The sequence below is a fragment of the Oryctolagus cuniculus genome, chromosome 2 (genome assembly GCF_964237555.1).
Source record: "Oryctolagus cuniculus chromosome 2, mOryCun1.1, whole genome shotgun sequence".
Taxonomy (NCBI): Eukaryota; Metazoa; Chordata; class Mammalia; order Lagomorpha; family Leporidae; genus Oryctolagus; species Oryctolagus cuniculus.
The window spans coordinates 41012678-41040251 of NC_091433.1; the positions used below are offsets into that span (position 1 = coordinate 41012678).

The 27574-nt window shown below is 40.2% G+C and overlaps 1 protein-coding gene across 6 annotated transcripts in view; it reads right to left on the reverse strand.

Moving 5' to 3' along the window:
* CORIN (corin, serine peptidase) overlaps positions 1-27574 on the reverse strand; it is a 322793-nt gene that overhangs the window by 273846 nt on the left and 21373 nt on the right. For 5 of the 6 annotated variants that reach the window (XM_008248589.4, XM_070068193.1, XM_008248573.4 and 2 more), the window contains exons 2-3: positions 18887-19031; positions 3787-3987 (exon numbers count right to left, since the gene is read on the reverse strand). In XM_008248589.4, coding sequence (XP_008246811.2) covers positions 3787-3987; positions 18887-19007 — 322 coding nt within the window. In that variant the 5' untranslated portion in view covers positions 19008-19031. The remainder of the gene's footprint in view (positions 1-3786; positions 3988-18886; positions 19032-27574) is intronic. The other variant, XM_008248581.4, reaches the window with a different exon arrangement.

Sequence of the window (27574 nt, forward strand, 5' to 3'; positions counted from 1 at the left end):
TCACCTGAAGCAGGAGATTTGGGAGTTTATCAAGGATGGTCGCAAAGAACAGAACATGAGAAGCTGGCAGCCCATCAATTCACTCTTGTCAGTTTCATACCTGGCCAGAGTTTCTAGGCTATTTTATCATGTGTCATATTTAACCCAAAAGCTCTTGGTTGGCCAAAGAGTTTCCCCTTTCCTTAGAAGTCAATATGTTTAAGTATTTATCAAACAGAGGAGGAAAAGATGAAAATAAAAACCTAAACACAGAACGCGACCTAGAAAAATCCCTTGCGGAGACGTAGTGTGACAGTAGTTAACTGTGGGCCTTTCTCCACACTGCAGTTGGATTTCAAAACGCAACTAATGACCCTGCAGAGGTAATGGACATTACATAAGCCCTTTATCACACCCCGAGCCCAGATGTGTTATCCAGTGTAACATGGGGAGTGTGCTGGCTAACTTGACAAGCTGCAGTGCTCTGCACTTTAGCGTGATATTAAAGATCCCCGGAGGAGCTGTCTTAGGGAAAGAGCATTTCCTGACACCTTTTTCTGGGAGTTGGCCCCCTGGTTTTGCACTCAGTAGATCTGGGTAAGGACAGAATGTCTGGCCACTGTATTCTTGGACTAAAATGGACTTAAATAGCTTTATCATAAACCAAGAATTCAAAACAGCATCTTAACTAGATCATAATAACCAAAGTAAATTCTCTGCTAGGTTTTAATGTAGAAATAAGACATTAAATTACACTTTGAGTAACACTTGTTAAATAGATATCAAGTGGCAAGGGAGCAACTAGGAGTTGCTAACGAAAGTGATAAATCATAAGAGCTGGAAATGACCATAATTCATTTGTTTACTTTATTGAGCATTGGCTATATACAGTAAAGAAATTTTTTAAAGACTACTCTTTCTACTTCCTGGAGTTTACAATTCATTCAGAAATGCTGTAGCTACTATAAAGAAAATAAAAGGAGGAAGCACGAACTCTTTGGAAAATAAGTGGTGTAGGGATTCCAAGGCCTGAATTCCAATTTCATGTCTACCCGTTATTAGGCAAGTGATGTTGGATGTTTAACTTGATCTCCTTAAGCCCCTATTTTATACTTTGAAAAATGGTGTATGATATTTCCAGTCCTTTGTATCCCGCAGATGTGGGAATCCTTTTTCTGCCAAGGGTCTTGGGCTAATTATGTCATTCACAAGCCTTACAAATGATCCAACTTAAAAATCAGCCTGCCAGGGCTGGGGCTGCAGTGTGGCAGGTAAAGCCACCATCCTGTGACGCCAGCATCCCATGTGGGCACCGGCTGCTCCACTTCCCATCCTGCTCCCTGCTGGTGTGCCTGGGAGAGCATAAGATGGCCCACGTGGATGCAGAAAAAGTTCCCAACTCCAGCCCAGCCCAGCTCCAGCCATTGTGGCCATTTGGGGAGTGAACCAGGAATGGAAGCTCAAGCTCTCACTCTCTCCACCACCAAAAATAGCAAACTATATATTTATCAAATTTTGATCCCTGGAGCCGGCACTGTGGCATAGTAGGTTAAGCAACCTCCTGCAGCACCAGCATCCCATATGGGCACCGGTTTGTGAACCAGCTGCTCCACTTCTGATCCAGCTCCCTGCTGATGGTCTAGGAAAGCAGAAGATGGCCCAAGTGCTTGGGCCCCTGCACCCACGTGAGACACCCATTGTGGCCATTTGGGGAGTGAACCAGTAGATGGAAGACCTCTGTGTCTTCTTCTCTCTGTATGTAACTCTGCCTCTTCTCAAGTGAATAAATAAAAACAAACATACAACCAAACATCAGGAATAAATTTTAAAAAATTTGAGTTTGGGTTGCGTTGGCAGGGACACACCAAATGATTTCATGGGGTCTTATACAGCCCACGGGCTGGATGTTTCTCACTCCTGAGTTATAAGGATCACAGAGAAAATATTCAAACATGTCTTAAAAAACTATCAAAAGCTCTGCAAACACAGCCTGGCACTATTGCTGAGATGTATGAAAAATTATCAAATCCCTTGCAATAAATTACATTAGTTAATGTAGACAGATATCCTGAGAGTATGTGGTCAGACAGAGCTCAATGCAAGCTGTCAGGTACATTAAAAACAGAGTGACACATATAAAGGCTTCAACCTTTCCCCATTAAATCATTGTAATTTCATCTGGATTTCCTCCACATGTCAAATTATACTTATACGCTCAAGCAGTGTTCCAGTCATTGAAGAGAAAATGAGTCACACAGGCTTCTATCGAACTTCCAAATGGAGCAACAATGGCCATGTGTTTCTTTACTCTTTGGGGCATGTGTTTGTCAACCTTATTTGAAATTTAAGAAATGACAGAGCTTTCAAAACACAGACAAATCCACTTAGAAGAAAATAACAATTACTATAATTACAACCACATTAACTGGGCTGAGTTTTTGTTCAAATTACTTCTGCACCTCTGATGGAAAATATTGTCTTAAATAATAATGAAGTGTTTCAGACATGACCAAAATATAAAACCTCAAAATTAAACTCATGAGGAAAATAAATTTAACTTGGCATAATGCTGGGTTGCAATATTACCATCAGGTAACACAACAACTCCGTATGAATCACTGGTGAACACTAAGCATAACAAACAGTTAATACCAATAGGTGCTCTGTGAAACAATGGAATCCAAACAGTCTGTCTCTTTGGGGCTGGAGAAATTGAATAATCCTGCTTTCCCTCAAACACTGGCAAGCATATACTGCAATAGCTAAAAATCTATTTAATCCCTCCCTTCCTGGCTCAGAATAAAAATAAATACTGTCTCAGACCCAATATGTGATATCCCTTCATGGGTTTTCATGAGAGCGAGACAGACACACACACACATACACACACACACACACACAGAGAAATAAGAAAATGATCATGGATACGGATAGATAGGATTTGTATGAAATGAATCCCAATCACATAATCATTTTAGGAAGTAGGAAATGATAGGCCAGACAACTGTGGACAAAGTCCTTTGCGTGACTGTGCTCTGGTTCATTTCTGTTGGCACTGGTTAGATTAGAACTGAAACTCCTCATCATGTCGTACCCAAACCCTCTCCCACCAAACATTCTGGACATTTAGTAACTTTACTGGAAATCCAAGAGGTATCAGGCGAGTCCTGGGGCGGGGGGGGGGGGGGGGGGTCACATTCCAGAGCCTGCCACCAGCTCATTGGCTTCTGTCTTCTGTCCGATCTCCCCCAGCCACCTCAGCTCCTTCTCTGGAACTACCCCCTCCCCTTATGCAGAATGCTTTCACACATGCCCTTTTCCCTCAAAGTGAGATTATTTGTCAGTTACCAGCATATACAATTTATTTCATTGCCAATAAGTGAGGGAAAAGATTGAAGCAGGACAAGAACACACAGTGTCTCAAAAGCACAAGGGGGCTGTAGCTCCTGGTCAATCACTTGTCATCCTCTTAGAGCTCCCTCTAGCAAGCCAACAAATAAGTATGAACACTCACAGGCAAACCACTACAAAAATCAATTCTACCACATGGAGCCAAGCGGCAGCAAGTGTCCGCTTCTCAGAAATGTTGAATAACCTTGACAGCTTTGTTTTTCCCTCAGTCCCTACCTGGACAGCTGAGCTAATGGCATTTTGTGCTCAAGAATAGGGCACTCAACTAGGCTTAGAAGGTAAATTCTGCCAGTATAATCAATAAGATTGTGAAGTCCCTGCATCAGTTACACATGTAACCACCTGTGTGTCCCACAGACACTAAAGGCCACCTGTATTTGGCACCTTCAGACTTACTTGTACTCCTGTGACTTTGGGTCTCTGAGACAGCAACTTCCGCAGTCCAGGCTGCAGTGTGTGGCTTGGGAGGTGCAGTAGACGCCAACACGCTCTGGTTATAAGTTGCGTTTGTAAGAATAATATCAGGCACTCGGACTTCACCGTCAGTGACCACGGGTTCACTCCCATTTGACTTAAAATAGGCCTTTTTTAATGTTCCTAAACCAAAAAAAGAAATAAAGATTTTAAAATATCACTAGAAGTCTTTTTTTTTTTTTTTTTTTTAGAGCACATTAAGAAAACTAGAGCTACTTTCTTACGGGTCATCGCATCCAGAACAACACAGAGAAAAGGATGACGAAAGCCACAACTTCTTCCTTTACCGAGATAACCAAATGGACTTCTCTACCACAAATCACACAGCCCAGCGAGGAAACTCACACTTACAAGTTTGAGGTTTAGAAACTGAGCCTGTCATCTAAGTTTCTTAGTATCCAAAGAACTTAGGGCTCTTCTACCTCTCCTGGAACTCCCCATAAATAACAGGTGGTGAATCTCAGTGTTTCCTTCTAGTTTTCGAGTTTTTTAGTTTCACCTGTCACGGTGCACTAGGCAGGATGTGTACTCCACCTTCGCTCTCTACTACATCCGCCACCGAAAGACAATGGTGCCCACTTGGCTTCAGCCTTATGTTTCCCCATAGTTAGCGCTCAATGTCAGTAAAGTATCCATAACATAAGTAAAAATGATAGGGGTAATATATTTACCAAGACTCATATCAGATACCAAAAAGTAAAACCCTCATGACAGCACAAATTCAAAGAACCACCACATTTTCATCTGTGACCGGAAGCTATATAGAGTATAACTATGTGAAACAAGAATTATCGTTAAACTGAGATTATCAACTGGTCAGTTTCTCAAAGTGACAAAATAAAGAGCCAAAGCTAAGATTACTGAGAATCATCTATCTTTGTCTTAAGGCAGAAACTTTTGGAAACTGAGATCACATTTTTAACTCAGCCAAAATAGACAGCCGACTGTGTTTCCAGAATATAGCATTGTAGTTGAGCATACCATGAAAATAAATGAAAGTGATATTGATACATAGAAATACCCAGGGGAGACTTCTAAAAAGATTTCCAGTGAACTCTCTAATTGGCTCTCACTTTTCTAAATAGTCCCATGGACCATTAAAAATAAAAGAAATATAAATAAGATGTTTAATATTAGTCTATGGAAAAAGTTTCTCTACATGTGCTTGACACTTGGAAAACATTAACTACAAATCAAAATAGAAAAGCAGCTGTTTTCTAACTAATGGAGGTCAACAGTTTCATCTGCCAAAGGATTCTAAATAAAGCCATGAAGTGAGCTAAGCCATGACCATGCAGTGCAGGTAATAGTCTCCAAAGTGTGCAATTATGAGTAGGTATTAAATGCAGTACATTCAGTGAAGGACTTCATTTGTTTTTAATTTGCAAACTTCTAGATCAAAATTAACATGATAGGTTTGATGACTACATGAAATGAAATCCGTACAGAAAAATTTACTAACAAATCACGTATCACTTTGCGTTCATCTATTTGTTAGTTGCTCTCCTTTTTGCTTACTTTGGCATAAAAATGTTCCACATAATGCAACATTGCCACTAACACGTCTGTGATGAATACAAAAGGTACATCAAGTTGATTTACTTATGCTAAACCCAAGTCAGCATCTGATTCTGTCAACATGTTTTTAGCAAAAGTCAATTCCTCACTTTATCCTTAAGTAACTCTCAAAATGAGTTCCTTTTCATAATATTTGAACAGTTGTAATCGACATTTTTTTTGTAGTTAGCTCTATTAAGAAAACTCTATTCAGAGTTGGGAACATCCAGCCCATGGGCAATGTAGGGGCAGCACAATCACTTGGTCTGGTCCTGCCAAGACAACTGCAGGCAGCACTTGAAAGTCCATCAATCTATAACAGGCTAATTTTTCAGTTGATAGTTTTGCATGGCCCACAAGTGATGCCATAAATATCAAAATGGCTCTTGACAGTAAATTGTTCTCCACTCTTCCTATCTTTTTAACCTAACCACAGGGGTGCAAATGTTAATAACATCTGCTTACCCTAAGAAATCCTTTGGAAAATTGACTTTAGGAAACCAACTTGGACCACAACTTTTTTTTTTTAATTTATTTTTTTTTTTGACAGGCAGAGTGGACAGTGAGAGAGAAAAAGAGAGAGACAGAGAGGAAGGTCTTCCTTTGCCGTAGGTTCACCCTCCAATGGCCGCCGTGGCTGGTGCGCTGCGGCCGGCGCACCGCGCTGATCCGATGGCAGGAGCCAGGTACTTATCCTGGTCTCCCATGGGGTGCAGGGCCCAAGGACTTGGGCCATCCTCCACTGCACTCCCTGGCCACAGCAGAGAGCTGGCCTGGAAGAGGGGCAACCGGGATAGAACCAGCGCCCCGACCGGGACTAGAATCCGGTGTGCCGGCGCCCCAAGGCAGAGGATTAGCCTAGTGAGCCGCGGCGCCGGCAACTTTTTAAGACAGTTTCCAGAATGGGCATTTGGCCTCACCATTATAGACACCTGCATCCCGTATCAGAGCATCCAAGTTCAAATCGCAGCTCTTCTCCCAACTCTAACTCCCTGCTAACACAGACTCTGGGAAGCAGAAGGTGATGGCTTAAGTAGTTTGATTCCTGCCACCCACATGGGAGACCTGGATCAAGTTCTCAGCTCCTGGGCATTTGGCAAATAAAGTAGTAGATCGAAGTTGCCTCTGTCTCCCTGCCTCTCCTTCCATCTCTGCCTGTCAAACATGCTTTAAAAGAAATAAAGCAGCTTCCTTGCTCTTAAACTCTGTCAATGCACTGTGGCAAAATAAGAAGGAAGATAACATGATAGCTGCTGTAGCTAATGTTCCTAAACTATACTTTTTGAATGAGGGAGTGAGGGGACAAGGAAAACAATCACTGAGAAGTTTGTCTTCAAGCATCTCGGGAAACTGACCATCTCCCACCATAGCTGGTGATTTACTACTCATTTTTTTTAAAAAGCACAAAAATTTGGGGCCAACTCTGTGGCATAATGGGTAAAGCCGCCACCTTCAGTGCTGGCATCCCATACGGGTGCCGGTTCAAGTCCTGGCTGCTCCACTTCTGATCCAGCTCTCTGCTATTGCCTGGGAAAGCAGTAGAAAATGACCCAAGTCCTTGGGCCCCTGCACCAGGATGGGAGACCTGGAGGAAGTTCCTGGCTCCTGGCTGCGGATTGGCACAGCTCTAGACGTTGTGGCTAATTGGGGAGTGAACCAGCAAGATGGAAGACCTCTATCTCTGCCTCTCCTTCTCTTTGTGTAACTCTGACTTTCAAGTAAATAAATAATTCTTCAGGGGCTGGCGCTGTGGCGCAGTGGGTTAACGCCCTGGCCTGAAGTGCCAGCATCCCATATGGGCGCCGGTTCTAGTCCCAGCTGCTCCTCTTCCGCTCCAGCTCTCTGCTATGGCCTGGGAAAGCAGTGGAAGAGGGCCCAAGTCCTTCTGCACCTGCATGGGAGAGCCAAAGGAGGCTCCTGGCTCCTAGCTCCGGATCGGCACAGCTCCGGCCGTTGCAGCCATCTGGGGAGTGAACCATTGGATGGAAGACTTTCTGCCGCTCTTCTCTGTGTAACTCTGACTTTCAAATAAATAAGTCTTTTAAAAAAGGAAATAAATCTTTAAAAAATAAAAAGCACAAAAATTAGAACTCAAATATTCTCAACTTACACTGTATTCAACTATAAAAACGCTTAGAGCTATTAACCCAGATTATGGTAATGTCACAGCATCATGGTCTACATTCCTGTTTTTATTGTGCTGTGGTAACAGGTACAAGTGCTACAGTCTCACCACCTGGCTTTAAATTCCATTTCTATCACTTTCTAGTCCTAAAACTTCAGGCAAACTCTCAACTGCCATAAAATAAGGAAAATAAAAGTTTCTCCCTCCTGGGGCTGGCTGTGGGGATCCAATTAGACAATACAGATCTAAACAGCTTTGAGCACATGCTATGTTCTCGACAACTGTTAGTCACTTCTATACAATTATAGTAACACTAGTAAGAGTCTTTTTATTAGGGCTACGAAAGTACTTTTAAATAAACACCAATTTCCTTTTACTATACGAGCATCCCAACCTCACAGAATGGCCAATTTTCAAAAGTGAATCACTTAACCCACTTTCAGAATAAGAACTGTAGCTGTCTAGTACTAGGTTATTAACAGAACACCACGTTTTATCAAGGTTGTGAGGCTCAACTTGGTTTTGTTACAGGACTGATTCACTTTTAAGTGTTTAAGAAATAGTCCAATGCTAGTAATACCACCAAACTCCACTGGTCTCTTATGAACAGACGGGGCATGGAGGTGAGCAGAGTAACATCCCCTCCCTTACAGACAACACATTTTGTACATTAGGAAGTGGCTATTTTACATAGCTCACATGGCATAAAAAAAGATGCTGCAGCTGTGATTAAGTTATGGACCTGGTCTTGGCTGGGAGGGTGTTATTCAGCTGAGCCCATTAGGATCAAAAAGGCTTACAGTGGTAAGCAAGGAAGAGTACATTGCATAAATCACAAATGAGAAAGACTCAATGAGACATTTCTTGTTAAGGTGGCAGATCACCACAAGCCAAGGAAGGCTGGAAGCTTCTAGAAGCTAGAAAAGGCAATGGAACACATAGTCCCTAGAGCTAAGGGGCTCCCTAACTTAGGCGAGAGAACTGTTTGGATCTTGCAACCTTCATAACTAAGGTAACAAATCTGTGTTGGTTTAAGCTAACAAGTTTTGGGGTAATTAGTGATAGCAGCAATGGGAAATCAATACAGGCACCTGGCTAAGTACCCTCACTAGAGGCTTCAGCCGGGTTAACCGTCCAACAATGCTATGAAATCAGTAATATAATGAACCCCTTCTGCAGGGTTTTGGAGAGAATGACACTGGAGTTCAAGAGTTAATTAACTTACCTAAAAATTGAGCTTGGACACAATAGATAGATGTACCACACATGTCCCCCATACATACATTGCTCACTCTAGACAAAGTGAACAAGTTTAAAACAGTAAACTGGTGTATACTTGCAGAATTTATCTTCCTATTACACAATTTTAAACTCCTTGTCTTTGTATCTTTAGCCATGTGCAATACATTTATTTTGCACTTTGTGCCAGTAACTTCATACATACTCCCCAGTGAGAACACAAAATTGAAAAAGAATGTCTTCCTATGAAGATGCTCGTAGATTAAGTATCTGCCTCCCTCAACTAAAGAATACAAGCCATGGTACAAGTGCTTTGAGAATGCTATGCATGGGATGTGGTAATCTGGTGGCAAAAAGTAGAGAAGTAATCGTTAATCCATTTGAGAAAGTCAAGAATTCTCAGGGCAGAGTTTCCTTATTGGTCTTCAAGTGAGTCTTAAAAGATGACTACTGGTTTTTGGCTGGCACCACAGCTCACTTGGCTAATCCTCTTCCTGCAGCGCCGGCACCCCAAGTTCTAGTCCCAGTTGGGGCGCCAGGTACTATTCCCGGTTGCTCCTCTGCCAGTCCAGCTCTCTGCTGTGGCCCGGGAGGGCAACAGAGGATGGCCCAAGTTCTTGGGTCCCTGCACCCACATGGGCCAGGAGGAAGTACCCAGCTCCAGGCTACGGATCGGTGCAGCACCGGCCGTAGTGGCCATTAGGGGAGTGAACCAATGGAAAGGAAGACCTCTCTCTCATTGTCTAACTCTCTCTCTCTCACTGTCTAACTCTGCCTGGCAGAAAAAAAAATGACTACTGGTTTTCTAAATTTCAGCTAAGTATTTACGGCAAAGAATAAAGTAATAGAAGCAGAACATTTTCTATACAGCAAAGAGAAAGACACGAAAAACCCCATCTCACTCCCCTAATGGCCACAAAAGCCAGGGCTGAGCCAGGAAACTGAACTCCCTCTGGGTCTCCCACACAGACAGCAGAGGCCCAAGTATTTGAGCCATCTTCTGCTGCCTTCCCAGGCACATTAGCAGGGAGCTGGATGGAAAGTGGAGCATCAAAGACTCAAACCAGCACTCTGATATGGGATACCAGCATCTAAAGCCATGGCTTAGCCTGTTGTGCCACAACAAATGCTGGATTCTGCATTTCACACAAACTAAAGGTGATGTTAATGCTGTCAGTCCATGGGTCACGGTTGGAGAACAATGTTTTAGATACCATTTCAAAAAGCCCTGTATCCGTCATACAATCTCAAGCTTGAGAAGTTAAAGAAAAAGTCTAATGTTGATGAATCTGTCTCAGAAGATCTCAGTTATTAATAGAATTTCACAATTCCAAGCAATAACATACAGACACGTCACAAAAGATCATAAAGATTCTTCAATATTGGTTGGAGGACATAAGGACCTGGAAGATTTCTCCATTTAAAGTGATACTCAAAAAACACAACAATGCAAGTTATGAAATTATGATCCTTTTAAAAATTCTTACAAAAGCCACAAGCTGAAAAGAAATTTGCTAAGAGAAAAACTGTATTGAAGTGCAATGAACTCGCGCTCATCCAGCATTTTTGAGGAGCAAAGTCATTTATGAGGAATGTCTCAAGAAAAATTGACTACTTATATTTTCTAAACTGTGCCACTATAATATTTCTTCATCTCATGATAGAAAATTAAGTCATGCATAGATTTTTCATTTTAAGAAAGTCAAAGAGGTAACCTTAGGTCATTCCTCCTAATAGACGGAGGGAAGAGGCTTTGAAACCAAGTCTTAAATAGCCTGAGAAAAAGTTGGGATCCTTCTAACAAGTTCTTTGACAATAACTTTGGTGAAATTATAATTGGGATGAACAATAGTTCGAAAAAAGTCAATTCAGACCATATTCCATATGTTTATAGGACTCCCTGCCACAGGCTCAACTCACTTCAATCCTGTCTCCATACAGCTACTAAAACTACCTTTTACAAGTCCAAACCAAGGGGCCAGCACTGTGGCACAGTGGGTCAAAGCCCCAGCCTGCAGCGGGAGCATCCCATATGGGCACTGCTTTGTGTCCTTGCTGCTCCATTTCCAATCCAGCGCTCTGCTAACTTGCCTGGGACATAGCAGAGGATGACCCAAGTTCTTGGGCCCTGCATCCATATGGGAAACGAAGAAGCTCCTGGCTCTGACCATTGCAGCCATTTGTGGAGTGAACCAGTATATGGAAGACTTCTCTCTCTACCTCTCTACCTTTCAAATAAATCTTTAAAAAAAAAATTTCCCAACCAAGCAATGATTTCCAAGATCAAGAGAAAATCTTATTTTGATATGATATATGATGTATATATTTTGATTTTATATATAATGTAAGGGTCCAATTTCAATTTTCCACATGTCAAAATCCAGTTTCTCTGATACTATTTGTTGCAAAAACTATCCTTTCCCCATTGTATATTCTTGGCACCCTCATTTAAAATGAAATGAAATTCCAGGCATAAAATTCTTTGGGTAGAACATTTCAACCAAATGTTGAATTTTTTTTTCCATTAGATAAACACAAAATTTCTATTTGTGTCTGCTTTAATTTCTTGTATCAATGTTTTAGTTTTAAATATACATAGAAATAAGTATCCAAAGAAGTTCATTTAATTCCTATACATGGGCTTAATTTCTGCACCCAAGTAAACCTGCTTTACTTCCATCTTCCATGAATTTTTTCAAGTGCCCTCATAGACGCAAATACATGTGGCATTTCTGGGCTTTATAATCTGGTTCCATTGGCTTATATTTCAGTTTAAGCCAGGGCTATGCTTTGATTACTACAGCTTTATAATATATTTTGAAATCAGGAAGGGTGATGCCTCTAGTTTTATTTTCCTCAAATTGGTTAGGATATTCAGGGTCTTATAGGGGTTGCATATGAATTTCAGGGGTTTTATTTTTTTTTCTGTTTCTGTGAACAATGACATTGGGATTTGGTTGGGGATTGCAAAGATCCCTTTGTGTAGTAGGGATGCTTTAACATTATTTTTCCCCAGTTGATGAACATAAAATTTTTCCATTTGTCTTCTTTAATTCCTTTCATCAGTTTTAATGTTTTTAGTGTATAAATCTTTCAATTTTTCAGTAAAGTTTATTACTAAGTCTTATTCTTTTCAAGCTATGGCAATGATTTCTTGAATGTTACAACAAAACCACAAGCAACAATGACAAAAGTAGACAAGTGAGTTACATTAAACAAAAAAAATATTCAATTCACACAGCAAAGGAAACAATAAAACTAAAAAGGCAAACTACAGAACAGGAAAAAATGTGAAAGTCAATTATCTGAAAAATGGGTGGGGGAGGACCAAATATATAAGGAAATCCTGCAATTCAAAAGTAACAAATGACCCATTTTTTAAAATAGGTGAAGGATAAAAATAAAATGTTGCCAGAGACATAAAAATGGCCAACAGGTCTATGAAAATGTACTCATCATCATCAGGGAAATGCAATTCAAAGGTAGGACTTCTTACCTGTTAGAATGGAATTCAAGAAAAATAAGAGTTGGTGAGAATATGGAGAAAAAAATCCTTGTAAAGCGTCAGTAGGAATATAAATTGGTGCAGTTACTATGGAAAATAGGATAGAGTTTCCTCAAAAAATTAAAAATAGAACCACTACACGATGTAGCAATCCCATTTCTGGTGATATATCCAAATCAATTCATATCAGAATCTCATATCTTCACTGTCATATTCATTGCCACATTATTCACAATAGCCAAGGCACAGAAGGTGCATAAGCATCCATCACTGGACTAGTGCATTAAGAAAATGTGGTATACATATAAAACAAAATATTCAGTATTAAAAAGGAAATACTGTCATTTGTGACAACATGGATCAAACTGGAGATTCTAAATTAAATCAGCCACCATGGAAGGAAAAGTTTGCCATGTTCCTACATATATAAGGAATCTAAAATAATCTAATTAATGCAGAGACCAGGATAGTAACTGCCAGACTCAGAAGACAGGATGGAACAGGAAGGTCTGACATTGGCCAAAAAGTACAAAGTTTCCATTATACAAGATTAGTAAGTCCTAGAGGTCTACAAACAGCCTAGTGTCTGTAGTCAACAATATTGTTTGGCAGTTTGCTGAAAGGATAGATCTTAAACGTCCTTATCGCCAACTAAAAGACATCAATAGAGATGGGAAGAAAATTCTGAATAAGATGCACTGCATTTTTGTTTTGTCATAGATTATGGTGAAGTTTTCACAGTTGAGTACATATCTCCAAATTCATCCAGTTACTGAACATTAAATATGTACAACTTTTTGCATACCAGCCATACCTCACATCTCCATAAAGTAGATAACTAACAAGATCACCATTACTCCTTGACTCCAACATCCTCACTATGGGTTTCCGTGTTACAGTACCATTCCCTCAGGGAAGTTTACCTCACTGAGGCCAGGGCCAGTCCCTGGCACGAGCTCTGAGCACTTCGTGTCTTCCCACACAGCAGTGTGGCCATCCTTCCATGTTTTCCTCCCTCACTGAACTGTAGAGTCCCTAGGATGGGCTCTACTCAGTGCCAAACCCTGAGCCTACAGCACACACCACTGCCCATACCATGCACTCAATAAATGTTTCTTGAAAGAACTTAGACCTATACTTTTATTCTTTTTAGGTGTTTCTCAACACCATATAAAGATTTTACTTTAAGTGTTACATAATACGTATTATATGTTGATCTATGTGGTTGTGTGCCACATGATTACGCATCTATTGTTAAGTCAGGGGCCAATTCAGTCTCTGGCAAAGTAGTCCATGACGTAAGCTGGCCCTTACAGTCAGGTGACGGCAGCACACACTGCTGCAGACTTCATTCTTAAGAGAATGAATTAGCCTAAGCATCAAAGTCATGTGAAACTTATCACCACCTTGCAGATCCATCCACTGGTCAACTATATTCCTCCCTAGCTACTTAATGGGCAATTAGAATGTACTGTGGCAATGGCACGGTCCTGGAGTTACATGGTTATGGATCATGAAGTTACTATGACAATCATAGTACAGAGGTTTTAGTTCTTGTGGATTACACTTAAAATGAGACGTTTTTAGTCAATGCGTATTTGAGTATAAAAAACTGTTAAATTATCTGATAATTCTTCCTATGCAAATAAAGACACTTTTTACCTTCATAATGAACTTTAGCATTCACAAAAGCACTTGTAGAAACATTCTCATGTGCCTTTTGTAACAATTCTGTCAAATAAAAAAAATTTCCCATCTCACAGGCAAGGTGATGTATCTTACCTAAAGTCACACATCCAGTAATTGACAGAGGAAGACCTAAAACCAGACCTTCTAGCACCAAGTTGTAGGTTTCTTATCTGTCATATGACCCATCAGTATTAGACTAAAATAAAAATACAGAGATAATATTGTAACTCTGACTCTAAGTTTCCCTCTTAATTTCCTTCAAAAACCTGAATTCTTATTTGAACTCTTTTAGAGTTCAAATCTTTGGAATCACATGGACAATTCAGACTATCTACTAAGCCTTTGTATCCCCACTGTGGGGGTGAGGTGGTAGGGATGGGGGAGGGAGGAACAATTTGCTACTGCTGTCTTTTATAACCTTCTGCTAAAACAATTATTCAAGAACTCCAACTCTCATTTTCAAGTCATTTTACTGTCTTGGCTTCATACATGAGAGAAGCCAAAACAGACAAAATCAGAGACACATCTTACTTCTGTTTTTTAACAGAAGGCTCTTATTATCATTCCCTAACCAATAATCCTCTCATCATTTTCTTTGCTTTTTGAAGTTGCTGCTCCTGCTATCTCTCAACACTGGCATCCCAGCATTCATTAGCATCCCACATGTACCCAGAATTAACTACAAAACTTTGAAAGAGCATGGAGTTGTAAACTCAAACAGAACATTTTTTAAAGTTAACATGTAATGATGTTTTTAAAACAAAGACAGTCATCGTGTTTTTCATTACGACAGCAAACATCTTCAAATAGGAAGTGTTTACTTGGACAGATAATACTTCAATATGGTTGTATCAAATCAGTAAAAGTGATGCTTTTGAAGCTGTGTGGGGAAACCACTTGCCCACGGTCGCTTCTATACACACAAAGTAGCACTTAGGAGTGGTCACGAAGTAGCAGGCTCCCTAATCTCATAAATCATACAGAATTCCATTCTTAGTATATAAAGAAATACAAATGTGTATACAAAGAGTTACGCATGAATAGCCAAGGATTTTTCATTTCTTGAACTCTAATGGAGCACTGAGCCTTTAAGTGTAATATGAATTATAAATATTATCTCAAAATTAAAGGAAAAAATTTAAAGAACTCAAATGTCCATCAATTGATGAATGAATAAACTGTAGTATACCCACAAAATACAGTATTATTCAGCCATCAAAAGAAATGAAATGTTAATACATTCCACAACTTGGATAGCCTTAAAAAGCATTAAAAGGGAGAGAATTTGACCTGGTGGTTAAGATACCAGTTAGGATATCAGAGTCTAAGTTCTAGCTCCACTCCCAGTTCCAGTTTCCTGCTTACTCACCCTGGGAGGCAGCAAGTGATGGATCAAGTAGTTGAGTTTGAGCCACCTATGTGGGAGACCTGACCTGGATGGAGTTCCTGGCTCCAGCCATTTGAGAAGTGAAACAGCAAACAGGAGTGCTCTCTTGCTTGCTCCCTCATCACCCCCCACTTCTTAAATATATTTTAAAAGCATTATGCTATGTGAAAAAGTCACAAAAGACCAGACATAGTCATATGGCATGTCTAGAATAGGGAAATAGCAGAGATATGGAATAAATTAGTGGATGGCTTAGGGTGGGGACGAGATGGGAAAACAAAAAAGGTAGCCAACAGATATAAGGCTAATTTGGGGGTGATGAAAATGTTCTCAAACTGACTTGTGGATCTAGGATATTAGAAACCATTTAATTGTACACTAAATGGTTGCATTATATGGGTTATGAATTATACTCCGAAAAAGTAAATGAAAAACAAAAATAATCCACTTAAAGTATTGAGCATCCCTCCTCTGTCCTCTGCCCACAGACCTCTAAGCATTAAAGTACTTAAAGTGTGCTTTCACTTTAAGGTAGTATTAGACACTCAGAAGGGGAGCAAAAATCCTTCAATAAGTGTGAGCCACTGCACACAGTAGCATGAGAATGAAACTTTTAAAAAATAACAGTGGTGAGACTGAGAAAGCTCCTGCCACAGACAACAGCTACAAACTGGAAAATGTCCAACAAAGCAACTACCAACAGGCACTGGACAGGGAAAATGGGCAGACTCGGCCTGGAAGGGATTTATCCTCGGGAGCAGAGTGGTAGGGATGGGTTTCAGGATTGCTGGCTGCCATCAGCCTGAGAGCTGACCACCACAGAGGGAGAAGTGACCCAAACCCCAACAGAAAACCTGCAGTCTCCTTGGGCTGTCGTACCCGCTCTGTCTTATTTGGGTCACTCTCTGACCTTGGCTTCTGTCAAGCCTAGCATTTCCAGGTTCCTTTAACTTATCTGACCCTTCTTCATTTCTCACTCCCTCCTCTTTGTCTGTCCTGGAAATACTAGCATCCTCCAGAGCTTTGTCCTTGGCTTGTAATAAATTCATTTTCTCTCTTCACAGTTCATCAACTCCTATGCTTCAGCTACCACTGAGACTCCCACATCCCTAACTGTGGCCAGGGCTTCCTTCCCAACTTCTCTCTGGATGCTCTTGCTACAAACCTGTCACAGTAGGGTGGCAGTTAAATTTCAAAGTCAGCACACAAACCAGGAAAATCATATTTCGTCCACAATTTTCCTTGAAATTCTCTAGGAAGACAGTATTTGAGTTCTTACACAACTCTCATTTCTTGGCCCAGCCCACATTGTTGAATTTATTCAAATTAAATGCATTTTAATTATGATTGCACTGCCTTTGGTCATCCCACAAGGGTCTCTAGCTTACGAAATTCAACACACCCTACTTCTACCTGCATCAGACTTGTCCACTCTTAGGTCTTATGTCAACACATTCACCAAGATCAACCTGATTGCTCCAGCCAGGAATCTAGGAAGCAGCCTTGACTCTTCTCCCCCACACCAAAATCTAGTCAGTCTAGATTTCTGTTGAGGTGAATGCACCCAATGCCCATTTCCAACCCTTATCACCTTTTACTTAGGCTCTAGTCAGAGCTCCAAACTGATCTCCCTACTATGTTTACATGAGGGACTTGAACATCTTGTGACTCTGGCACATGCAAGGGGTCCTGGAACCAATCCCCTGTGGATATGAAGGGATGACTGCTCTGCTTTCAAGTACATAGCATACAGGAGCCTAATACTGACAAACATGAACTTTGTTTTTATTGGAATTTACTTACAGATTGTAAATATATAGTTTTTATAAATGAAGAAAAATAAGTTCTGGTGAAATAAAGAAATTCAAAATCATTCTTAATAGTTTGTTGTTTTTCTCCCCGCCCCCAACAGTTCATCTTTCAAACTCAGAATATTCCTCACTTAGAGAGAAAGCAAGATGTAAATACAAATGAATTTGCCTACTAGTGCATATTACTTGGTTGCTGGTCTCCACGTGGTTAAAATTTGCTATGTAGTATTTAGTTTAAGTGTCTATTTTTCAAAATGAAAGCCAAAGCAAGCATTTATGTAACTCTTGAGCCTTCTGTTCATAACCTTGCTTTTGTTTCCGTGGGATAGTTTTTTGAAAACGAATACCCGGCTGGCGCCATGGTTCAATAGGCTAATCCTCCGCCTTGCAGCGCTGGCACACCGGGTTCTAGTCCTGGTCGGGGCACCGGATTCTGTCCCGGTTGCCCCTCTTCCAGGCCAGCTCTCTGCTGTGGCCAGGGAGTGCAGTAGAGGATGGCCCAAGTCCTTGGGCCCTGCACCCCATGGGAGACCAGGAGAAGCACCTGGCCCCTGGCTTCGGATCAGCGCGGCGCACCGGCCATGGCGCACCGGCCGGCCATTGGAGGGTGAACCAACAGCAAAAGGAAGACCTATCTCTGTGTCTCTCTCTCTCTCTGTCCACTCTGCCTGTCAGAAATAAAAAAAAATAATAAAAAACCAATACCCTAGATACTAAAGCCCAAGTCTCTTCATATGACATGGAAGATCTCATGTCATTTGGACAGGAGCAATCCAGCTAGATTTCTCACCACTGCCAATTTTTACCATTTCCTAAGACCATCTTCATTTTTCATGAAGTTACACTTTTGCACTTGCTATTTTGTCTGCCAAATGTTAATCCCCAACTATTGTCTAAGCTAAATTCCTATTAGCTTAATTCCAAAAATTAAAATGTTTACTGCCTTTGAGCCTTCTTTGTCCCCAGAATACCTTATATATGTATGTATGTACACATACATATAATATACATGTATATACATCATATATGTATGTATCCAATCCATTCAGCCCTTTGTGATAATCAGCTCTTCTGCTGTACTGTAAGAGGAATGACTAACCAAGAATGACTAGTTTAATCACCCTTGAGTTCTAAAAGGACTTTTAAAGTGTCTGCAATCTCATCACCACTTGTTAAATGTTAAATGTTAAATGTTTAATCCTCTTATCCAAAATGCTTGGGATTTCAGGTATTTCAGAATTCCATGTTTTGGAGAGATTTTGAAGTGTTTGCATTAACATGACAAATTCCGAATATGGGATCCAAGTCTAAACATAAAATTCACTTATGCTTCATATATAATTCAGATCCATTGCCTATCAGTAATTTTATGCAATACTATTAATGTGCCTATATTTTAACTGTGGCCCACTGCATAAAGTCCAATGTGGAATTTTCCACTTGTGGTATCAGGTTGGCATCTACAAAGTTTAGGCTTTTGGACCATTTTGGATTACACATTTTTATTAGGAATGCTCAACCTGTATTTGTAATAACCCACAGAGTGATTACGGTGGCTGAAACTGAAGATTTGCCTAAGAGTCGACAGATAACCATCTCATTGACTTGACACTTCAGGCTAAAAAAAATGACAAGAAACCAGTATTCTAAACCGTGCTGCTTTTCAATAGGACTTCATTTTTTCAAAACTTAATAATGACATCACCCACCAACGAAAGAAAGCAGGGTCACCAGCAGGACAATGAGAGCACAGATACACGGAATCAGGACCAGCAAGAGGAAGCGGAGAAGATTAGCAGTCGCCAGTTTCTGGGAACAACCATCACCCATGTTATTGTCATCAGCTCCCAAGACCTAGGGGAAGAGGGGAAAATGAAACATGGTTTTAATTTCACAAAGAAACTCAATACATGGAGTGAGACTGTAGATTACAGCCATTCATTCAGAGCAGCAGCATTCCTAAAGGGTTTCACAATGTGTACTTGAAGGCAGGAAGTGAAGTTAGTCACCAAATCATATTAATAAATGAACTGTACACAGGTAGATCATCTACAAGTACATTTCAAAAGTACATGAAAATTAGATTAAGAGAGTTTATTTTAGTGCAAAAGAATTTTATACACAGTTCGCATTTTCATGAACTTTTTGAAGAGTCCGCATGATGGATGTTTTGCACTAAAGTAAACTTAATTCCATTTACTAGGATTTTTTTTTGAAGTACCCTTTATTTCAAGCACTTTTCTTCAGTTTATGAACATTTAATGTTATTCCACCTTGATTTTTAAAGTATATTTGCCAGTTGTTATTATTCCAAGGCTAGGAATTACCAAGGCATGAACTGACCCTGGACCAGAGCTGTAAGCAAAGACTAATTCAGTGATAAAGCATTTATTTAGTCAGTGTAGACAGGTTATTATCCACACATTTGTCTCATTAATCCCAACACAGATGTCTATGAAACTGGATAAAATATATTTCTCATTTTTAATATTCAGCAATGATTACCAACCCATACATTCAGTGTCAAGTTTAACAATGAGGAAGAACCTGTCCTGCTTGCCAGTTGAATACTGGTACTGAGGACATCCTTGGCTGTCCATGCTACTCCTGCAGGCCATCCATTGGAAGGGGATGAGGAAGTGCTGCAGTAATGCTTCAGAGTTCTTGTCTTCAAATGCTTTACGTTATGCTTAGCTCAATGTCTTGCCATTAATGAAGTCTGTAGACTTGTTTACTACAAACAGTAGCTTAGGGCAGTGAATTGTTCAACAGGAGTCTGAGATGGACTCCAAGTGTTTTGATTCACTATTTTCAATTCTTCAGTTCCCTTCATCAAAGCGTGCCTCACCATTCCCTCTTGGACTTCTGACTTGGTATTTTCTCCCTGACAGTTTCAGAGCTTGAACTATGGCCATAGTGTAGTTATCTCGTGAACTTTTGATTCCTGGACTTCCTTTCAACATGTAACATATATTAGATGCTCAATTTAAGATGCATTTATTGGGACATAACCCCATCATAAGTTGAAACTATCTTAAATCTACAATGTAAGGAATTCATCTAACCTACTGAATTTCATAGCTTAGCCCAACTTATCTTGAAAATGCTCAGAATACTTATATTAGTCTACAGTTGGGTGAAATCATGCAGCACAAAGTAACTTATCAGACACTTTGACTATCACCTAGTTTATTGAATACTTATATCTAAAATACATGGCCCTGCACAATAGATCAACCAGACATTAATTATGACACTAACATTGGAAAAGCGGTGCCTTCTCAGGTTTATGGACACAGTGTGGGACCTTAGGACAACCAAGATAGTAGCAGAATCAACCTATTTCACTTATTGAGCCATCTATTAGTTATAATAAGCATAATGATGGATCTAACAATAATTTCCAGTTCACAAAAGCTCAGTCTTATAGAAGAGATGTACATAAATAATGTATTTCAAAGTAGCAAACAGTAAGTACCATGAGATATACAGCTAAAGTGCCATGGGAATTCAAAAGATAGAAATACAATTTCCAGCAGGAGGGTCAGGTAAGACACTTTGAGAATCAGAATCAGCCACAGTTCTGGGAAAAAAAATAAAGAAAAAGAACCCACACCACTCTAAAAGGATTTGTTATAGGTAAAAGGAGTTGGAAAATACATCCAGAGGTCCAGAGAGATAGGGAATTAGGAACTTCCACTTCAACAATGGAAGATGTTTCCTTGTAACAGAGGTCATGAGCATGACAGGGATAATCTTGGTGAGAGGCAAATTCACAATGGCTCTTTACTATCTGGAAGCCTTAGCAAAATGCATCCCATGTGGTCATCAGGTATGACAGTGAAAGAAGTGCTACAGCCTCGTTTTACCATTTCATATAAGCACACATCAACAAGTACATCATCTCCAGAAACCATACTCAAGACCAGTCCAAATACTTTATCCAGCTACCAGGAAATTGATAACTTTTTCCTCCTCTCCCTTTGAAAAGAAAGATTAAGAAATTCAATGTTTCATCACCTGCTTCTGGGTCGTATAACTCTTCGTGCTCTTCTGGCCCTGAAGACTGTTGCTGTCAGTGCTGCATTATTCAGAGGTCCTTTGGGTTCCTCTGAATGTAACGCAGCTCTCAGACTTCCCAGTCAAGTGAATGCTGCCAGAGCAGGTCAACTACCGGGACAACCCCTGTGCTTCCTGTCAATGGACTCTGAGCAATCCTCTCTCCAGATTGGCATCCTTTGTCCACAATCCATCCTCATCATCAAGACTGTAAGGTGAGCACAGGCACCACATTCCATGGTGGGGCAGGGAATGGAGTTTCTGATTCGATTTGCACATATTTTAAAGCATTAATTCTTCTGTTTTACTAATCCTATTGACAAAAACTTGCTTATTGGATCTTAAGAACTACCTTTACTGCGACAGCTGCCACTTTGGTTTATATACCAAATTCATGAGGTCTACTCAACTAGGGTATTTGAGTCAATGTGGTTCCCATTGGGAGCACTTCTAATCTCCATCTTCTACATTCTTAGTATTTAGTTTGCTGATTCAACTATTTTCATGACAGTCTTTCTGACTGAGACCTACTTGCCACTGGTCCCTCTAATCCTTTCCCAGCCCAACAACTCTGTTTTCAATTTACCTACATATTTCCTTGGAAGTTTTCAGACCAAGATTTCAATGATACTCCTGTTAGTGTCCTGGACCTCCTTACTCCCTTGGGTTCTTTTCCTCATCTTGCAAAAACCAATACCAGATGAACACAACAATTGGCTCTCTTTAGTTACACCTTGACAGAGGAATTGTGGCTAACAAAAAAACAAAACTTCCTCCCTTCTCCTTAGACCATCTCCTCCCACTCTTCTGCCCAGGACTTACCCCAAGTCCCTTAAGTCCCGCTTCAGACACTTCACAGACAGTAAAAGTCAAATGGAAAATGCCATACCTTTCTAAGTCTATACACCTGCTCATTTATGTACACTTTCAAGGAAAGATTTTAGAGAAAGTTACAGCCAGAGATAAGGAGAGAGAGAGATTTTCCATCTTCTGGTTCACTCCCCAGAAGGCCACAATGGCTGGAGCTGGGCCAATACAAAGCCAGGAGCTTCTTCCTGGCTCTCCCAAGAACATGCAGGAGCCCAAGCACTTGGGTGGTCACTCATTGCTTTCCCTGGCCATAAGCAGAGAGCTGGACCATAAGAGCAGCAGCTAGGAAACAAACCAGAATCCACATGGGATGTTGGCACCACAAGGCAAAGGCTTACCCTACTATGCCATAGCACCAGCCCAGTACTTGGCACCTCTAAGAGCATGTGTTTTAAGTGGCAGAACCCAAACACTTGGACCATCTTCTACTGCTTTTCCTGGACCATGAACGTTATCCCAGGGAGCGGGATAGAAGTAGAGCATCCGGGACATGAACCAGTCCCCATATGGGATGCAAGCAGCAGCTTTATCTGCTATGCCACAATGCCCCCTCCCCCGCTCCCTCCTTCAAGCTCTTTCTTCCACTCACTTCCCTTTCTCCTACCTCTTTGGTCATCTCTTCTTTTCATAGGCTCTTTCTCATGCACCCTCTCCCTGGGCATCGTCGCCCACACACATACACAAATGGCTTCAATACCATGCATAGAACTGCAGCTCAGAGCTCCAGATCTGCATATACTAGTCATTTTTGGATACCTGCATATGCAACATCTCCATTGGATATTTCAAGATATATGAATATATAAACAAAACCCGTAAGTCTGAAACCAAATAAAGAATCTCCATATCTGGCATTCTCCCAGGGGTCCCTAGCTCAGAGAAGGTAATCGAGCAACCAAAATCTATCAAGCCATGTTTGAGCACCTTGTTTATACCTACATGCAAAGCCTTCAACACAAGTGTTGAAATCACCCATTCCTCAGTACTTCTGCCCTTTATTGGTAAGAAACCGACTTTTTCCTGTGCCTCTTTACCACCCCCTGGTCGGAGAGTAATGGAGGACCACCAACCCCCTGCAGCTGGACAATGAGGAAGATGCTTTGGAAATGGCCTGTTTGCTAAATTTTAATTTTTTGAAGAAACAGAATTCCTTATTTTATCTTTTAAAAAGGAAAAAAACCTCTACTGAAACCTAGTTACCTGGAATATTTACTGATTTTTTTCTACTCTATCTCTGGAAAGATGGGGGGTGGAGGGAATCATGAAAACAACCAAATTAAAGAATTTGTGAAAAATTGCCAGAGAAGAACTTGGAATTTTAGTAAATGTGAAATCTGACAATTTCTACAGCTGAGAATATTTTGCTCTGAAAATGGAATGCACATTCTGGCCCTGATGGTCAGTTTTCAAATATGTGAATGTCATTCTGCTTAGTAAGAGCACATAAGAAATGTCATTTCCAATAGCAGATTGAAATATAAAGCAGGTTCAAGTTCATTTCTGACAAATCAAAAACCTAATTTAAAAAAGAAAACCTATTTTCTGATCATTCCAAGGTTTTGCTGAACACATGCCATACTTGGCCTATGGTAGCTCTGGAAGTAATACTATTCACTCTTTGGTATCTTTGATACCATCTACAGAAAGAGTAACATCAGCTTGCCATTTTTTAATTTAATACATCACACAAAGAGATGCACTGACTTTTTTTTTCAGATTGCTATTACGTAAATCCTGAGATCAGGCAAACTTAGGAAAGCATATATACTACTCCTGATTAGCAGAGCGCTTTGAGATATGAAAGTTAACTCTATCTGCATAATGTGACACTACACTGTGTACTTTATAACAAAATTTTATCCTTAAATATAAGGTACTTTTGTAGACTTAGTTAATAAAAATGGTTAGCAACAGTCCGATTTTTAGTGTACAAATATTACTAGCCAAAGATTACCCTAATTTACAGGCTAATCTGGAGGACTTAGACAAAATTCTAATTATTGCTTTAAAAGTATGATTATCACCAAGCAAAAGTACCAAAACGTTCTCAAACCAATATGAGTACACATTTTAATGGATGGAATTATATGCAAAATTATGACAATTAAATGGCCATTTGGCCACAAAAGAAAACTTACTATATTAAAAAATTACAAAGAAAAACCTATCCAAAAGTCAACACTATGAGATCAGTCTGAAGTGAGGTTAGCACATTTGGTGTTCAGGTATGGAGATGAACTACAAGTGCATTTTCACTCTGGTGTGTCAGCAGAGCAGGGCACAGCCCACAAGGATAGTCAAGTCACTATTGCAACTGAGGCCTGAACAGGACACCACCGCTTCCTTGAAGCTCTGTGGGGATATTGTGCTGTAACGCACACACGGGCCTGAAAAAAATGCAGACATCGAAACTCTGCTTGATGCGAGGCCCTTGGTAGGAACACGTCCTGCATAATCCTCTGTGTAAAATGCGATTGGAATTGCTGTTTGTCTCAGATGGGAGCTTCTCCACCCCATCTTCACCAGGCAAGAAACAAGCCAGGTGTTACCCCTTCCTCAACACAAGAACCTGCCAGTGCTAGATGCTTTCTATCGTTCAATAAACCATGAAAGTGTGCCTCCCATGAATTAGAAGTAGACTTACTGAATGAAAGATCAATGATTTAGCTACTTCTCATTAGCTCTTACTCTACCAATAAGCTAAATGCCTCCAAAATCATCCAACAGTAAATTATGCCAAATCCAAATGTCTTTTGTTATGATGTTTGCTATTAATGCCCCAAGAGACTTAAAGAACAGCATCTGGTTTTCAGTAAGCCTTTTCATCCCATGTTCTGGCATTTAATTGAAGCATGTGAAGTTCAAATAATTCATACACCCTCTCACAATGAAATTATTCAGTTCACACCAGAACACATGATTCTGCAAACCAACCCTGCCCATTTCCCTCCTTTGAAAATTAACGTAACAGCCCCAGATAGTCCTCTTCCAGATTTCATATTAATATAACCCAGAATGGTCTCCATGTTGCACATCCAAATACCACACACACAAACAATCTATACCGTCAAGGAGACTAGATAGTGATCCAATACTCAGGTACCATATCGCAGTCATGTTTGTTTTGAACGTAACATTCTTCTGAAGTCAAGTGTCAGGGGGAACTTGTACAATATCCCCTCTACCACTGAAAATCTAGGTGAACATATCAACTACCCCTTGTCCTGACTGTATTTCCATATCCGCAAATAACAGATTTTTTTAAAATGTCTTGCTCTAGTCCCAGATATTTCAAAAGTAAGATGAAATCAGTAAAGCAAACGTGTGGAAAAAATGACTCTTACAAGTCCAGAAAGCTCCAAGTCCCGATTTTGCTCAAACACGTAGCTCAGAATTTGCACAATTAAGTTCCCCTGGAAGAAAGTTATAATCTTTCTTCAAGTAAGGGGTTGTCTTCAGAAGCAATAAGAGCCTCTTTTAACCTTGAAGGAAACCCATGTTCTTCAGAGCTAGGTGGGAGGGTCACATTTCTGTAATAGTTACAGAAGATGGTCTTGGAAAGACACAGGAGGCTCTTCTTTATCTAGACGAGGTGGCTAAATAGAATCCTGTGTCCTTTTTCTGAGATGACTTTGCCCCCAATCTCAAACATGTCAATGTTATCATTTTATGGAAGCCACAAACCTTAAAGTAATAAAAGCCTCCTTTTAAGACAGATCCAATATCAAAACTGTCTCTGCATATATTGGGCAGTCTAAAAGGTCACTGTTGCAAGACATATTTTTGGAACCAATGAAGGCTACCGAAGGAAAAAGGAGAGCTGGGTTTATTATAGCTCTTGGGAACGTCAATATTTGACATTTATTCATTTTTGTTTTAAAGTTTTAGATTTCAAATTATTTTGTTTCTACTACATTTCTAAGGAAGTTATAGCAAAATCCAAAGGAGCTTAATGCTTATATAATATAAAAACATAGCTAAATCTATTTTTTCATGTAGCAGTATAAGACTATTGAACTTGTACAAATCTTAGAGACTTCATCAATGCACTAATCCTATGACAATGGAAATGTTGTGACTTTAAAAAACTGAAAGAGTGTCAAGGAAATAAAATATTGACTTTCTGCAGCTGAGAATAATCAGGGAAAGCATACAAGACAAAATGGACTTTACGCTCTGAAACAATCCATTGCAGGCATTTCAATGCAGAGTAAAACATGAACAGATGTTGAAAACAGTTAACCTACTGAACCTACCTGCTGAAAGGAATCTTGCAATGAAAAAAGCACTAGGAAGGATTTTGTGTTAGATGAAGCAGCAATTTCTGAATACCTAGAGCAAAAGGATGAATACCAAACTTAACATTTATCATGTGTTTTGCTATGTTTCATGGATCTTATAGTTGGAAAATAGAGAAATTCTGTGCTGAGGTTTGCATTACAGTATGTCTATGCTGTACGTTAAAATCTCACTAATTGGATTCCAGTAGTGTTTCTCACCTATTCTCTGCACAGCTGTGCTATAGGGATATAAAGATGAAGATACAGGCCCTGCCCTCAAGGAATTGACAACCTACCTCCAAGGAGTTATAAGACTTCCCAGGTGACTTCAGTACCCATGATGGGGACATTAACACAAACATGTGAAAACAGTAAGCCAACCTCAGGTGCAGAGTGCACTTTTGCACCAAGATAAACACTATTTCTTCAGCACTCCTTCCAGTGAGACTCAGAGCATTGCTTAAAGGAGTTAAGGAGAAGAAACATGACTGCCATTTGAGTAGGACAATTTTTCACTGATGGGGCTGACACATTTCAGGACACTGGACATCTCAGGCCACCATTTAACAAATGCCAGTAGTCTGCCAGTCTGTCTGTCTCACCAACAAACAGGTCCTTTATTATTTCTAAAGGTCTTTTAATATTTTTAAAGATTTATTACTTGAAAGGCAGAGTTACACAGAAGCAGAGATAGAGAGAGGTCTTCTATCCACTGGTTCACTCTCCAAATGGTCACAACAGCCAGAGCTGGGCCCATCTGAAGCCAGGAGTTTCTTCTGAATCTCCCACGTGGATGCAGGGGCCCAAGGACTTGGGTCATCTTCTACTGCCTTCCCAGGCCATAGCAAGGAGCTGGATCAGAAGAGCAGCAGCCGGGACTTAAACAGGCATCTATGTGGGATGCCAGTGATGCAGTCAATGGACTTATCAGAGTGCTGGCCCCCTAAATGTCCAATGTATCACCTTCCCCTGCTGAGAATCACTTAAGCCAATCATCAAGCATCCATTAAGTACAGAAGGCAATGATCATCTCTATTCTTGGGATAGAAGGAAAAGTCCCAAGCAAGCAAACCATTTACACTTTCTGTAGGCATTAACTAATAGGTCTTAGGTAAGTGCTGAGAGATTATGTATTTTTCTATAGAGAGGAATGTTTCACTTTTTAAAAAAGCATTGAGTCTTTTCATT